The 13,265-nt window shown below is 43.6% G+C and overlaps 1 protein-coding gene across 7 annotated transcripts in view; it reads right to left on the bottom strand.

Annotated features, from left to right (window-relative positions):
* Positions 1-4,893, bottom strand: part of LOC105893325 (mitogen-activated protein kinase kinase kinase kinase 4) — a 53,319-nt gene extending 48,426 nt beyond the window's left edge. For 4 of the 7 annotated variants that reach the window (XM_031558711.2, XM_031558716.2, XM_031558713.2 and 1 more), the window contains exons 1-2: positions 4,345-4,888; positions 3,930-3,995 (exon numbers count right to left, since the gene is read on the bottom strand). In XM_031558711.2, coding sequence (XP_031414571.1) covers positions 3,930-3,995; positions 4,345-4,401 — 123 coding nt within the window. In that variant the 5' untranslated portion in view covers positions 4,402-4,888. Of the gene's footprint in view, positions 1-3,929; positions 3,996-4,344 lie in introns of all 7 variants that reach the window. The other 3 variants (XM_031558712.2, XM_031558717.2, XM_031558718.2) reach the window with 2 other exon arrangements.
* Positions 4,894-13,265: the final 8,372 nt, after the last annotated feature.

The following is a 13,265-nucleotide window of genomic DNA, read 5'->3' as shown; positions in this document are numbered from 1 at the left end:
AAAAGAAGAAGAAGAAGAAGAAGAAGAAGAGAGAAGAGAGTTTTCCCCTGAAACACCACAGCTGAGACAGAAGGAATGGAAAAATTGATGGAGGGTTTTTTTTGCGATAGGAAAAGGCAAGAGGAGGGGCTGTCCATGTGGGTGAGGTAATCTGTGTGTGTGGTCTTACTTCACCCACACAAAGGCCTCAGAGCCCCACTCAGCACAGCGCTTGTTCACGGCTTCTTCCAGTCACGACCATCTCCACTCATTTCTGGCCAATCCAGAACACTCCACCAGCCCCATACTCCCCTCAGGAGAGATTCAGGGAATGGATCTGGGCCACATTAGGGCAAAACCTGGTCCAGAATGTGCTACTGTCAGGGTCCTTGTCTTTTATCATTAGGTGAAAGTTAATCAGTATTGGGGAAATGGGCAGTATGCACCCAGCCCAAACTGCAAACACACCTGCCTACAACACATACACACATTCATACACACACACAGGCACACTAACACATACACACATTCATGTACACGTGCACACTAACGCATACACACATTCATACACACACACAGGCACACTAACACATACACACATTCATACACACACACGTGCACACCAACGCATGCAGACACACTGCAATGGACAGGAGAGAAACTGAACCAGTCAGGTCCCCTAGCAGTAAAAGTTGAACAGTAGGCCTTGAGTAGAACAGGATAATAGACCTTCAAGATGAAGAAGTTCCTGAGAGGAAGCGACTGAGATGTTGATGTTAAAATAAAACTTTAAAAAAAACAACAACGTAGAACTCCATTTTTAAACAAAACAGAGATAATCATTGGCCATACACAGCACATCTACTGACAACTAAGTTAGATGCTGACAGTGAACAAGAAAAAGCAGTTCTCAACCGCACAGACATCAGAAGTATTTGAGTGAGTTGAGGGCTCAACGGACCTCTGGGTAATTTCCCCCCATTTAAAGCCTCAGAGACAGGCCCATCCTTTCTCCCCTCTCTTCTCTCTTGCCTGGGCCCAGCAGCAGGGCCAAAAGCACCACAGAAAGCCAAACAAAAACACCTTTGTAATGAAACCCTCCCACTCCCCCCTCAACCTCACAGCTGCTGCTCAGCCAGTCAGCAACGCCTGCCACTGTCATGCCTGACCATTGGTCAAGCTGAGGAGAGAGCAGATGCACAGCCCAATCAAAGAGGTCGAGACAGATAAGCACTGTTTTCACTAACACACATCTCAGAAAGATTGAGGAAGAGGGGGGGGGGGTCTTGATTGAAATGAACAGCTCTTCTGGCAAAGTCGTTTACTTGGACATGTTGCCAGCTAGCGCATCCAACTTTTCAGCAGCAACCCAGGAAAAAGGCTCCAATTAGGTAAACGTCAAAGAAAAATGACTGTGCCTTCTCCGCTAAGTGAAGTTCTTTGGTCAAAATCCAAAAGAATGAAATACTGTGTCTCTCATCATAAAAAAATATCCTATTATGACACTGTTCTGGCTAGTGTTGCACTCCAAGTCAACATGGATTCACTTGTACTGTTTGGAAAACATAAAAGTAGCTACCCCGGATTCTATTTCAAGTAGTCATTCCCTGAATGCACATTTTAACTGTATTATTGGTGACAATACACAAATAGACCCCTTCTATTTCCCTGAAAGAACACATTAGTAAAAAGCCACCCTGAGGTCTTCAAGAAAGATGCCTAGCTCAGCTGAAAGGGGATGTAAAGGCTACCTCACTCACCTATCTATAAATAGCTATAATGTACAGCCTACTCTTCTCTGATAAACAATTCAGCCGCAGTTCCCATTCCAAAAGCCATGTCATTTTCTCTGAACAGAGTAATGGGAGGGAGAGAGGGTGTAAGATGAAGAAAGGGCAGAGAGGCAGAGAGAGAGAGAGAGAGTGAGAGAGCGTGAGAAAAAGAGAGATAACTCTCTGATCAGGTCCAAATGGCCATCTGCTCATATGGGGAAGATGGCATGCATGCAAGTTTTCCATTAGAGGAGCTTTTTTTTAACCCAAGTCACACATCCCCAGCCATCTGAAGATGGATTAGCTGAATCACCATTATGAAAAGAATGATTCTTCTGTGCCATGTACTGTACTCTTCTAGCACCAGTGGCGCTCAAGCCCTTATTCTGGAGAGCCAGGTGAGCCCCTTGTCTTTCATTTTCTCTCAGTTAGTGATAAAGTCTCCAGGCAAAGCCTTCAGCCCTTTCTGCATCATCACTGTTGGGTCAAGGGTCATCACAGGTGACCAGCCACCAATGGCAATCATCACGCTCCAACAATAGAGAACGGCTACCCTCAGGCATACTCTTAGGAACACTTGAACACTCTCCAGCTAAATGCATGTTGCCTAACCAGACACAGGGCAGAGCAACACACAAGACTGTGCTACCACTGGAGTTCAGAGCAACACTATGACTGTGCTACCACTGGAGTTCAGAGCAACACTATGACTGTGCTACCACTGGAGTTCAGAGCAACACACATGCCTGTGCTACCACTGGAGTTCAGAGCAACACTATGAATGTGCTACCACTGGAGTTCAGAGCAACACACACTATGACTGTGCTACCACTGGAGTTCAGAGCAACACACACTATGACTGTGCTACCACTGGAGTTCAGAGCAACACACACTATGACTGTGCTACCACTGGAGTTCAGAGCGGATTCAAGGGAACTCAAAGGTGGAATAACGGCAGGTAAACAACCCTGTCCACACCCCCTCCCTCAGATGAGGGCGGCTATGTGCTGTGCAGCAGAAGTTCAGGGAGAGGTGCAACCAAAGTTAGCAAGAGTGCTTTCCACTGAAAGGTTGACTGGTTTGGCTTGCCAACATGTGGCCTTCTGCAGTCACACAGACAGGCTGCTGCCGTCTTATCTCCACAGAGCAGATCATGAGGTGAAGTAGTTCAATGTAGAGAATAAGGCTTGCATTGTTAACAATGCACTCAACAACAGGACATGCTCTTCCTCTATGTTTTGACTTGGGTTTGTCTTGACTGCACAATAATTATGCATTTGTGTTTAATACATTTACACGTGAGCCAGAGATAAAACCAACTGTAAGGGTTTGTAGAGCCCTATAACTTAATAATTTCCCAATGCCATAACTACCATTAATCTAAAAAATGTTGCCACTTAAATTCATCAAATCCAATAATGTAATGAGCTACCAATAATGTAATAATATTTGTACCGATAATGTAATCGGGAATTATCGGGAAATTACTACATTGTTGGGTTCTACAGGGCTACCCTCAGCCTGGACTTAAACTATGCTAAACTTCTGTGTAAGGCCAACTTGGTGATGTGACATTTTCCTCTGTTCTTTAAAAACATAGCAAGGCACATGGCCGAGCATTTTTAGTTTAGTACACACACATTTCCCAAGATGTAGCTTTAAAAACAGGATATGATGAGGTAAGATGCCACAGGCGAATGAGTTGCTACCCTGAGAATCCAATCTAAGAGATTCTTAGTGCCTTACTCATCCCTGGTGAATTGAGCATAGAATTCACAATCAAGAATTTAGAACAAGTAAATAACTGACGGAAGATCTTACTAGACAGACAAAAAAACAATGTATCGGCAGATCATAGGTTAATCTAGCTGTTTTAAATGATTCCTCGTTACACCCAGCCTGTTGACACTGACGCTGTAACATATGTTAATGAAAAAATACAATCAGCATCACTGCCTCAGATGGATATCACCGGATACAGAAAAACATTAACTGCTAACTCTCGAGGGCATTTTCTTCAGAATATTTACAGTCAACCTGTGCAGCCAATGACTACTAGATAAAATGCTAATTTGAAATGTGCATCCTTAATCCTTGAGATTATTTGTGTTTCCAACACATTTCATGGGGCAATAATTACAACTTGAGATAGGGGGAACTTGGCTAAGAGGAACTAACCTTGTATACTTGTCCATAGGTTCCATTTCCTACCACTTCCACCAATTCAAAAATCCCGGCAGGATCCTGCAAACAAAGATATGTTCAGATTTACAAGAAATGGTCCAAATCAGATACAAAAATTACAAATCATTTGACAGTCAAGACGGTTTTAAGAGAGACGAAGGTAACGTTAAACGCAGCTGTTGCGCTCATCGCATACACATGCCAATGCATTGCAAACAAAGGAAAGCTCACAACTCGGCGGCGATAGCACTCTCTCCGTCAAAATAGTGAGAAATACACTGCCCTACTTGCTTGAAGCGACACAAAAACAGTACTCACTCGGATTTTCAAGTAAGTAAACATTCGAATCACAAGTTAAAACATAACTACATGTCTATTAAACCTTGTAACCCCCTCTTCCAGTACTCACCCGCAATGAGGCGAGATCTATGTCTACCAGACTTTTAGCCGGGGAGTCGTTCGCCATCTTTTTAATGATAAATAAAAATTGAAATATCTATCCTTCCGTTACACTGACAGGGTGTCCTCGAAGCCGTATCTCCACATTTGCGGCCACTCCTTCAGCAATGTAAAAAGTGCCGATGGTAATTTACGGTAATGCTCTACTTTTGTTGTCGAGGAGACAAAACTACTCCATGTTGAGGTGGCAGGCTAGCCTAGCCTTAACGTTAGGTCCCGATTCTCTCTCCGCTAGATCGAGCTTGGAGTCGCACAAACACAGGAAGCCGGTCGGCGGAATCACACAGAAAGGGCAGGGCCTCAGCGTAGCAACAGAGCAAGGGGGAGTAGACATGGGCACGTAAAGAGTGGAGAGAAGAGTTTAGGATTGAGTTCGACTCATACTTCGCCACAGACTACAAAGCAATTGCCCTCAAATAAGAGTTAGACCCACGCCGCGTCGTGTTAAGCCGAGCTGCCGCTAGGTTCTCGGACATGCGCACGTCAGGCTATCACTACAGGCTCTAATGATTGGGTGTGGCAGGGAACAATTGGACCGAGGCAGGCTGGCTACTCACAAAATACAGAGAAAAACTGAAAAGGAGATATTGTGTGTAAGCATACTATCAGATGTATGGTGATTATTGTCACCCTCTACCGAACTACACGGTAAAAATGTAAACCATCTGAAACAGACAGTCAAACAGACAGACAGTCACGCCTAGCGAGTGGACAGTGCTGAGCAGTCCGTCGCTGCAGTTATAGGCGGGTAATGAATAGATGTGTCATCGAATCTTTACGAATGTAGTTGTAGGGATAACTTGTAAGGAAATCCAGGTTACAGTCTCTCAGTATTTTTGTGACCCACTGTCTTTTCTATGGATGGTATCTTATTTCACAAATATGTAGTGGTTGTAAGCTAAACTTCCATATCCTACTTATCCATGTATGTGGACACACACATAAACACACACGTGTCTAGTTACTTAAAGCCTTCAGGGTGTGTAGCCTACAGCCAAGCCATAGCAGTTGCAAAACTGACTCGCCAGGGAGAGGTGGGTCTCTGACTCTTCAGCTGCCCATCAAGACAGACCGGTTTGGTTGTCTCTCAGAACAGAACACATCTGTGTCAGGAAGGCCTTACTCTCAGGATTGCAATAAGCACACAGGACACAAACCAAGGCTCCATCTAGCCTTCTAGGGGGAAAAAACTGAATCCCACTCCCTTTGTAATGCATTGCATTGTCTTCTGTGGATCTCTGTATTGGAGAAGGCGATATGGCAATATACAACATAGGCTTGTTTAGAAGACTTACGAAAGGCATCATTAACAGGATATGATGTAAGAGTATTGAAGTTAAGTCTTTATGGATGTGAGTCAGAGAGACTGCTTCTCATAAAGTGAGTCACCTCACACACCTTGCAAAGAAATGTTTTCATCTTATGAAACACATGAACCATAAAGCGGGCAACCGGGACAAGGAAGTTCTCCAACAAAGGGAACTGTGGAAAATGAACTCTACTCACTGCATTTCACAACATGCTGCTGTTATTGAATACAGCGACAGTTGCATGTGTGGGTTGTTGAAATGCATCTGTTTCACAACACCTCTGTGTCTGCAGTGTGGAGATGCACCCCAGGGCTGGTCAGAGGCAACTCACATATGCCAGCCGGTCATGCTCACAGTCAAAGGGGTCAGAGTTCAGGACAGGGGAAGGGGTCAGTGGCAGGATGTGCTGGGTGCAAAGCCCAGAGATGAGCTCATGTTTGAGTTTCACTGATAACGTTTTTTTTTTCTCTCCCCCTGTGTACTCATGGCCGTCGTTAGGCCTGGGTATCCGAGGCTACAGCCCTGGATGTATTAAGAGTAGCCCCAGATCATTCAGATCATGCATTAAAGCCCTCCAAAATAACTTGATATCATTGATCAAAACGATCAACACAGCGCCCTTCCCCAGTCAACAACTCCGTCAGCACTCACCCCCGGTCCCCCGTCGACAACTTCTCTGGGCTAAGCCCTGAATGTTTTCATCTCTTAGCATCGCCCCTGGCTGTACTTCTGTCAGCAACTTCACAGAGGGAAGAAGACAGGAAATGGGAACAATGAAAAGCTTCCAATTATCTGTACAGATTTGGTCTATATTTCTATCTTGTTCATGATATTGTCAGGTATTCATTATAATCATATGTAACAGTAGCAAGAAGATACAGTACTGTGCAGTGAGTAAGCCTAAAAAGTTAAACAGAAATTTGCGAAAACTAGCAGTTTACCTTGAAGCAGATGCGTCATGGGATTCTATTGAATTGCCAGTTATAGCGTTCTGACTCAGTTCTGGACTGACTTTGATTGTCACTTGTCCTTAGCAAAAGTTTGGACTCAAAAAGATTCAAAAATAGGGCCCAGGTTGAAAAATCCAGAAGTTTCCATTTAAAGCCCCATTACGAGGGAATTGGTATTTTTGGCTACTGAGCTCCCCCTAAAGCTGTGGAGTGTAGCTCACTTTGACACCACTGTCCTCAATACAAATCGTACTTTGAGACCCCATAATGGACAGTGGTACATTGTGTTTTTGTTGACAGATATGGAACCAGCAAAGACAACACCAAAAGCATGTTGACTGACAAGGTAGAGTAATATTGCAAGATTTTACAGAAATATGTTTCATTTATTGTGAGAGATGAATGCTAACATGACCAAAATAGATGAATGCTAACATGACCAAAAGAATAACAAAAAATATGAGACATTTTTGTTTTGCTGATATACTACTCGCGTTTTCAGCCTATTTACATGGTTTTCCAAGCGTTTGATTGTGGAGTATAGGTAATCTAATAAGATGTTGTTGGCGGCATGATAAAGGCACATATTGTGCATAATATATATTGGACAGTGTAATTTATTACAAGTTAGCTGAGTTAGGTTTTCAAACTTAGGTTGCAAACTTCAGCGTGAGCTTGACGAAAACTTGATCAAACTTTTTGGCATGAGATTCATTTATTTGGATGTTAGCCTGAGGCAGGAGTGAGGTCGATGACTTTGGTCAACTGAAAAAACTAAAAATCTCAGTGAGACAGGGATGACACCGATAAACTTCCATCCTACGTTGCATTCTTTCATAAATAACATTGGCAGGGATGATTATAATAGCAAGTCTACAACTTTCCTAACCCAGCCAAACATCAAGCAAGCGCAGCAAAAGACAGCAAGACAGTTTATATGTTATTACTGACTAGTCCAATAAAAAGAAGGCCAGCTTGCATTCTTCTGTCTCTTTTAGCTCTCGCCAATGAGTGAAAGCCAGTCCGAGACTGACTCTTGTTCTGTCTCTTGCTTGGTTACTCTCTCTTTTTCTCTTCCTCGCTTCTTCTGACAACGTCTTCCTAGCGTTCTTCATCACCTCTGCCATGATGTCCATTCAGAGAATACTGCGCTAGCTTCTTCTTATAGCTAGCAGATGGGTCTAGTTGTTGTTGCATGAGGTGTCGAGCCCTGCCCACCAAAGTTACATAGTGTAAAACCAGCCGTAGCTGGCATCATGATGTGGCAGTGGCAAAGGCACCATTCTCCGTATTACTCAGTGTACCACCAAAACGACGTTGAAGCTGTTATTTTAAGGTAAAATTGTTACATAATGTTGCTTTAAAAGACGCTCTAGCCAAACGCTATCACCCATGGGTTTTAGCCTCTTTGCTAGCATGTTCATGCCCGAGGTTGTGAGTTCCATTCCAGCGCTGGACGGTACTTGACTGCACAACGCAGGTTATATTAGTGCCAAGATCTGGATTGGGAGTGAGGTTTAGTTTGGGGTATAGTGCTGTCCAGTGAATAAACTAGATCACTCCCCGATACCTTAGAAAAAATGCTAGTAACAGACGCTAACACCCATGACTTTTAGCCTCCTTACTAACACGCCCACCCACCACGCCTGAGGTTTCGAGTTTGAGTCCGGTGCGGGACAGTGCCTATCTACACAACGCAGGTTACATGAATGCACGTTTTTAGTCAGAAGAGCATATGTCTCTTTGAGTCCAGTGCGGGACACAATACTGCACATGAACTAACTGTATCGCTTTCCTAAAGATAACACAGACTGTGTACAATGATGTCAGAATCAGAATCAGAATCAGAATCAGAAAGGTTTTTACTGCCAAGTAGGTTTTCACCACTTTTTGTGGTACGTTGGTGCAAACAATAAATATACACAATAAACAATAAACAATACACATATTAAGTTACAGCAGGAGTGTGCAAAAAAGGGATTAGAGTCCGTGTTGGGGGGCGGGGGTCCCGGGCCTTGTTGATGAGGCCAACCGCAGACGGGAAGAAGCTGCTCAGGTGGCGTGAGGTTTTGGTCCTGATGGACCGCAGCCTTCTGCCGGAGGGGAGTGGCACAAGGAGTTTGTGTCCAGGGTGGGAGGGATCAGCCATAATCTTCCCTGCACGCCTCAGGGTCCTGGATGCATACAAATCCTGGAGAGATGGCAAATTGCAGCCAATCACCTTCTCCGCAGAACGAATGACACGCTGCAGTCTGCTTTTGTCTTTGGCAGTGGCAGCAGCGTACCAGATGGTGATGGAGGAGGTGAGGATGGACTCAATGATGGAGGTGTAAAAGTTCCCCATCTTTGCCTTTGGCAGGTTGAATTTCTTCAGCTGCCGCAGGAAGTACATCCTCTGATGTGCCTTTTTGGTGAGGGAGATGATGTTTAGCTCCCACTTGAGGTCCTGGGAGATGATGGTGTCCAGGAAGCGGATGGACTCCACACTGTCAACTGGGGCGTCATTCAGGGTGATGGGGTTGGGAGGGGCTGGGTTCTTCCTGAAATCGACAACCATCTCCACTGTTTTCAGCGCGTTGAGCTCCAGATTGTTCTGTCCACACCAGGTCACCAGATGGTCAATCTCCCACAGTATGGGTATGGGACGTATGGTGCATGCCCAGGGAGCCACTTGAAGGCTGTGCAGTTTCTATTATAGTCAGACCAGTCAACCTGAAAAATAGTTTTTGCACGCACGTCATTATATTTTGTACATCATTTTTTCTCCCGCAAAAGGAAAACTTGGTTTGAGCACACAAATATCTATTCCATGTGTAACTTCCAATGCACACTCCCTCGCATAATGTCTTTCTCACTCACTTGCTGTCTCTTTGCTGTGCCTGCTCAACTTAAAGTAGCAATAAGGAGTTCTGTTCCAAAACTAGCAAGCTAATTACCTAAAAGGCATGCAAAAACCTTGCAAACACCCCCAACAGCCCAGTTGACACTGATAGAAGCTTGCCAACACACTAACCAGTGTCTTTTGGCAGTATAGCTGGCAATGTCATGCTTTGAAAGCTTTTCTTACATTTTTGCAGGGTATTCTAGCCCGGTACACAGAAATACATAGGGCATATCCTGGATGGCTTGTGGGAAAGACAAAGGTGTTTATCTGTTTATCTTCACATGACCATATGCTATCAAAATTAATTTGAGGATGGTACCAAAACAAGTTGCCTGTAAAACCATACCTCAAAAAGTGTCAGATTGTTGCATAATGTTCCTTTAACAATGTAACACTCGCAAAGTGTTACATTGGGACACAAATGCATCATGGGAAAAGTAGTTGTATCGATCAACCAATCACAGAATAGAGACAGTGCACCAAAACGGAAGCGAATCTCAACCAGATACCAACGAATCTCACTCATATCTCTACGGTTCATGCAAAGTTGACCAATTACGTCAGTGTTTTTTTATTCTGTTCTCATCATGTAGCCTTACCTTTTATAATTTTCAAATGATCTATCAAAATAATAACGCTGAACGCCATGGCCTAGACTAGAGCAAGATAAAAAGGAACGAATTGATGAGAACCGTTTAGACTCAATTGTAATATATCCAATAAAATTGATCTCCACACAGCATTTTATAGGCCTATCTAAATCTGGGTTTACCAAACAAAAGCGGACATTGTTTTCTAATATTCAAACAGTATGTTCACATGAAATGTATTTTCTGCCTATAAAAGCCTCGTAAATGTTTTATATGGGTTACCTATGGCGATGTCAATGTCCTGTGTCAGTGTGACCTAGGTGTTTTCATGTAGACAAGCAGTGTGGTATTATGGATGGGCTAATGTTCATGTAAGTAAGACAGACGGCGGGCCCTGCATGCCACGGGCTGTCTTCAGGCTTACTATTTTTTGTGTGTCTAAAACCGACCGCGTGAAAATAGTGCATTTAGCTGCCAGAATGTATTTATTATTTCCCGGGGGAGGATGCCCCCGGAGCCCCCTACAGGTCTGGGCTAAGCCCGAATTTGTAATTGAACTCCTAGCAACGCCCCTGCAACTGATGAGAATGAGAGAGTATGAGCGCTGTACGTCCCGTGCTTACCAGCGCTTGATGGGGATATTTGGGGCCTGTATTTTTTAGCTGATATTATGGTAAATATATGTAAAAGATAGTGGCGCAATGTCAGTGCTTGACACGGGTGCTTTTTTCCGTATACCTGCCCCTGGCGGTGACAAATGGGCTAAGCCTCAAATGCAACACTCCCAGGCTGTGGTTTTATGTTAATCTTGCTGAACAGGATGTCACACATCTTGTATCCTAACTCACCAATATTCTTTAGAGCTCTGAAACTGGGCTCTGTGGAAACAAATAACAGCTCCGGCTGGTCTGGGACAATCACCAGAAACATTTCCAGTCTGGTCTTTCAGTAAGTTATCAGTCTCCTCAAAACTGGTCTGGACACTGAGTTGTAACATCTATCCTCATTAAATAAATGGACATGTTGGCTGGCTTTTAATGCAGGGTGTGTCTGTCTGCCGCAGTACTGCCATCACTTTATCAGATGTGTTCATGATGCCCTGTTCAGTCCTGCCAGACAGACAGCTCTCACAGAAGAATACGACTGTAACACACATCATGATGTCATCAGGGACTCAACTGTGTTTGTGACTGGTAAAGGGAGCAGACTCTCGTCAGACACTCGGCAATGCATCATCCTTAGTTGCCATCTTTACGGTCATTCTTGATGACTAAAGGGAGATCCCATGTCTTGTAGATGGGACTATATAGTTTAGTGTACAAAAGCATACTGTGAAATACTTCCTATCGCATACTATACATTTGTGTTGTCAAAAATGTGTATATTTGAGTCTGTTGTTATGCAGCACTCTGATTTTGTAATGGAAAAGATTCTTCTTCTTCTTCTTCTTCTTCTTATTGTATTATTATTACTTGGAGTGCAGTTCTCTTAGTGGCAGCAGAATGAAAAAGGCTGTTAATGTTTTGGTTATGGGCCAATACTCCCCTGAAGTGTTGTGAAAACACAGTAACAAGGTTATCCAACACAAGAGGAAACCGTTGACACCAGCCATGCGCACCCGACTGCACAGAAGGATTTTTAAAAACGTGTTACCTTTACCACTCAAGGGCACATGAAGGCTACCGAATTATGTGTTCTAACCCCACAAGGCCACTGTAGGAATATTCAAACTATGAGGTCAAAATAGTTAACCTTAAAATCTGGCTTTGTATCTGGAAATGAGATGATGAGCACAAAGGGAGCCTGCAAGAAAAGGTCAGCATTCATTCAGAATGCAAGTGGCACTTGTAGATTGTTTAAGAGGCAGCTCCGTGGCAAGTTTATTATCTCCACGCCGTGTTGCCTCAAGTGTCACCCACTGAACCCCCTCAGTGTTTACCCTGAGCTCATGTGTTTGGACTGGAAACATAAACAGTGAAAGTCCTGACTTATGATTGACTGTATGATTGACAGCACATCATTTAGCACCAAAGAAAAGGCATTGAATCTTAATTAGTTCTAATGTGCCATTGCAACATGATAGACTCTCCCCAGAGCCTCAGACAGTTAGCTTGAAGTCTCCCAGCCCAGATGGGGACTCACCAGTGGCTGACCACAGCCATATCAGGGGGGCAGCAACGATTCCAACTATTCTCATGATTTATCTAAACATTGCTTCAAAAGACTTTATCACCCTGTGAAACAACTTCAAGGCTAAAACAAGCCTCTGCTTATCGTACCAAAGACATTTCAACCGTTAGTACTTTAGTGTGATAAAGATGAAATCAAACTTGGCCACAGGCATTCTCGACAGTTAAACACACGCTGTATTCGTAAACATACTTACTGATTGATACACACTTATTATCGCCCTGCTGAGGTTGTGATAAAGTATGCCCTCTCTGAATCAACTCACTACTGTTCCCATGTGGAGACAAGGTGTTACTGCAGATGGTTTCAATACACTCTATATCGTGTGCAAGTGTTTCTCTTTAAAAATACAGAATCCCCAGACATTTGCAGTGTACTTGTGACGACTAATTATGGTGAACTGCTAAGCTGTGGCACAACCACTCATCCTATTAACAGGGACTTTGGCAAGGTTATACTGGCAGACTGGCATTTTTACGTTCTGGTAACCCTACACCGGAAAGAGATTAGTCCAGATTTTCTACCAGACGAATCAATGGGCTATAGGGGGTGGATTAGATGATGACGAAGGAGGAATTATTTTCAAATGCAGCAATAAAAATGATTATATCTGCCACAAGAGGGATGGAAGTGAAACATCTCTGGATAAATGTAGAGATTCCGTATAGCAGAGTATTCACCGTTTTAAAGATTATTAGAATGATTAGAAAGTACCAAAATGACTTAACGAACATAATCAAAAACCACACTTGCCTTAAACCATGTTGTGATGTACTCTTAAAAAGACTTACAGATGTGATTTCTGGCCGTGTGCAAGTATGTCATTATCTATAAAAATGCACAAACTTGCTTTGCCTGGCTGAAAACAGCACAGGCAGCCCCCTTGACTTTGGAGGAGAGACGCAAATATCCAACCACAGCTATACCTCACAAACACCCCACAAATA

This window comes from Clupea harengus, chromosome 21 (genome assembly GCF_900700415.2).
Source record: "Clupea harengus chromosome 21, Ch_v2.0.2, whole genome shotgun sequence".
Taxonomy (NCBI): Eukaryota; Metazoa; Chordata; class Actinopteri; order Clupeiformes; family Clupeidae; genus Clupea; species Clupea harengus.
This window is presented reverse-complemented; position numbering and strand designations above follow the sequence as displayed.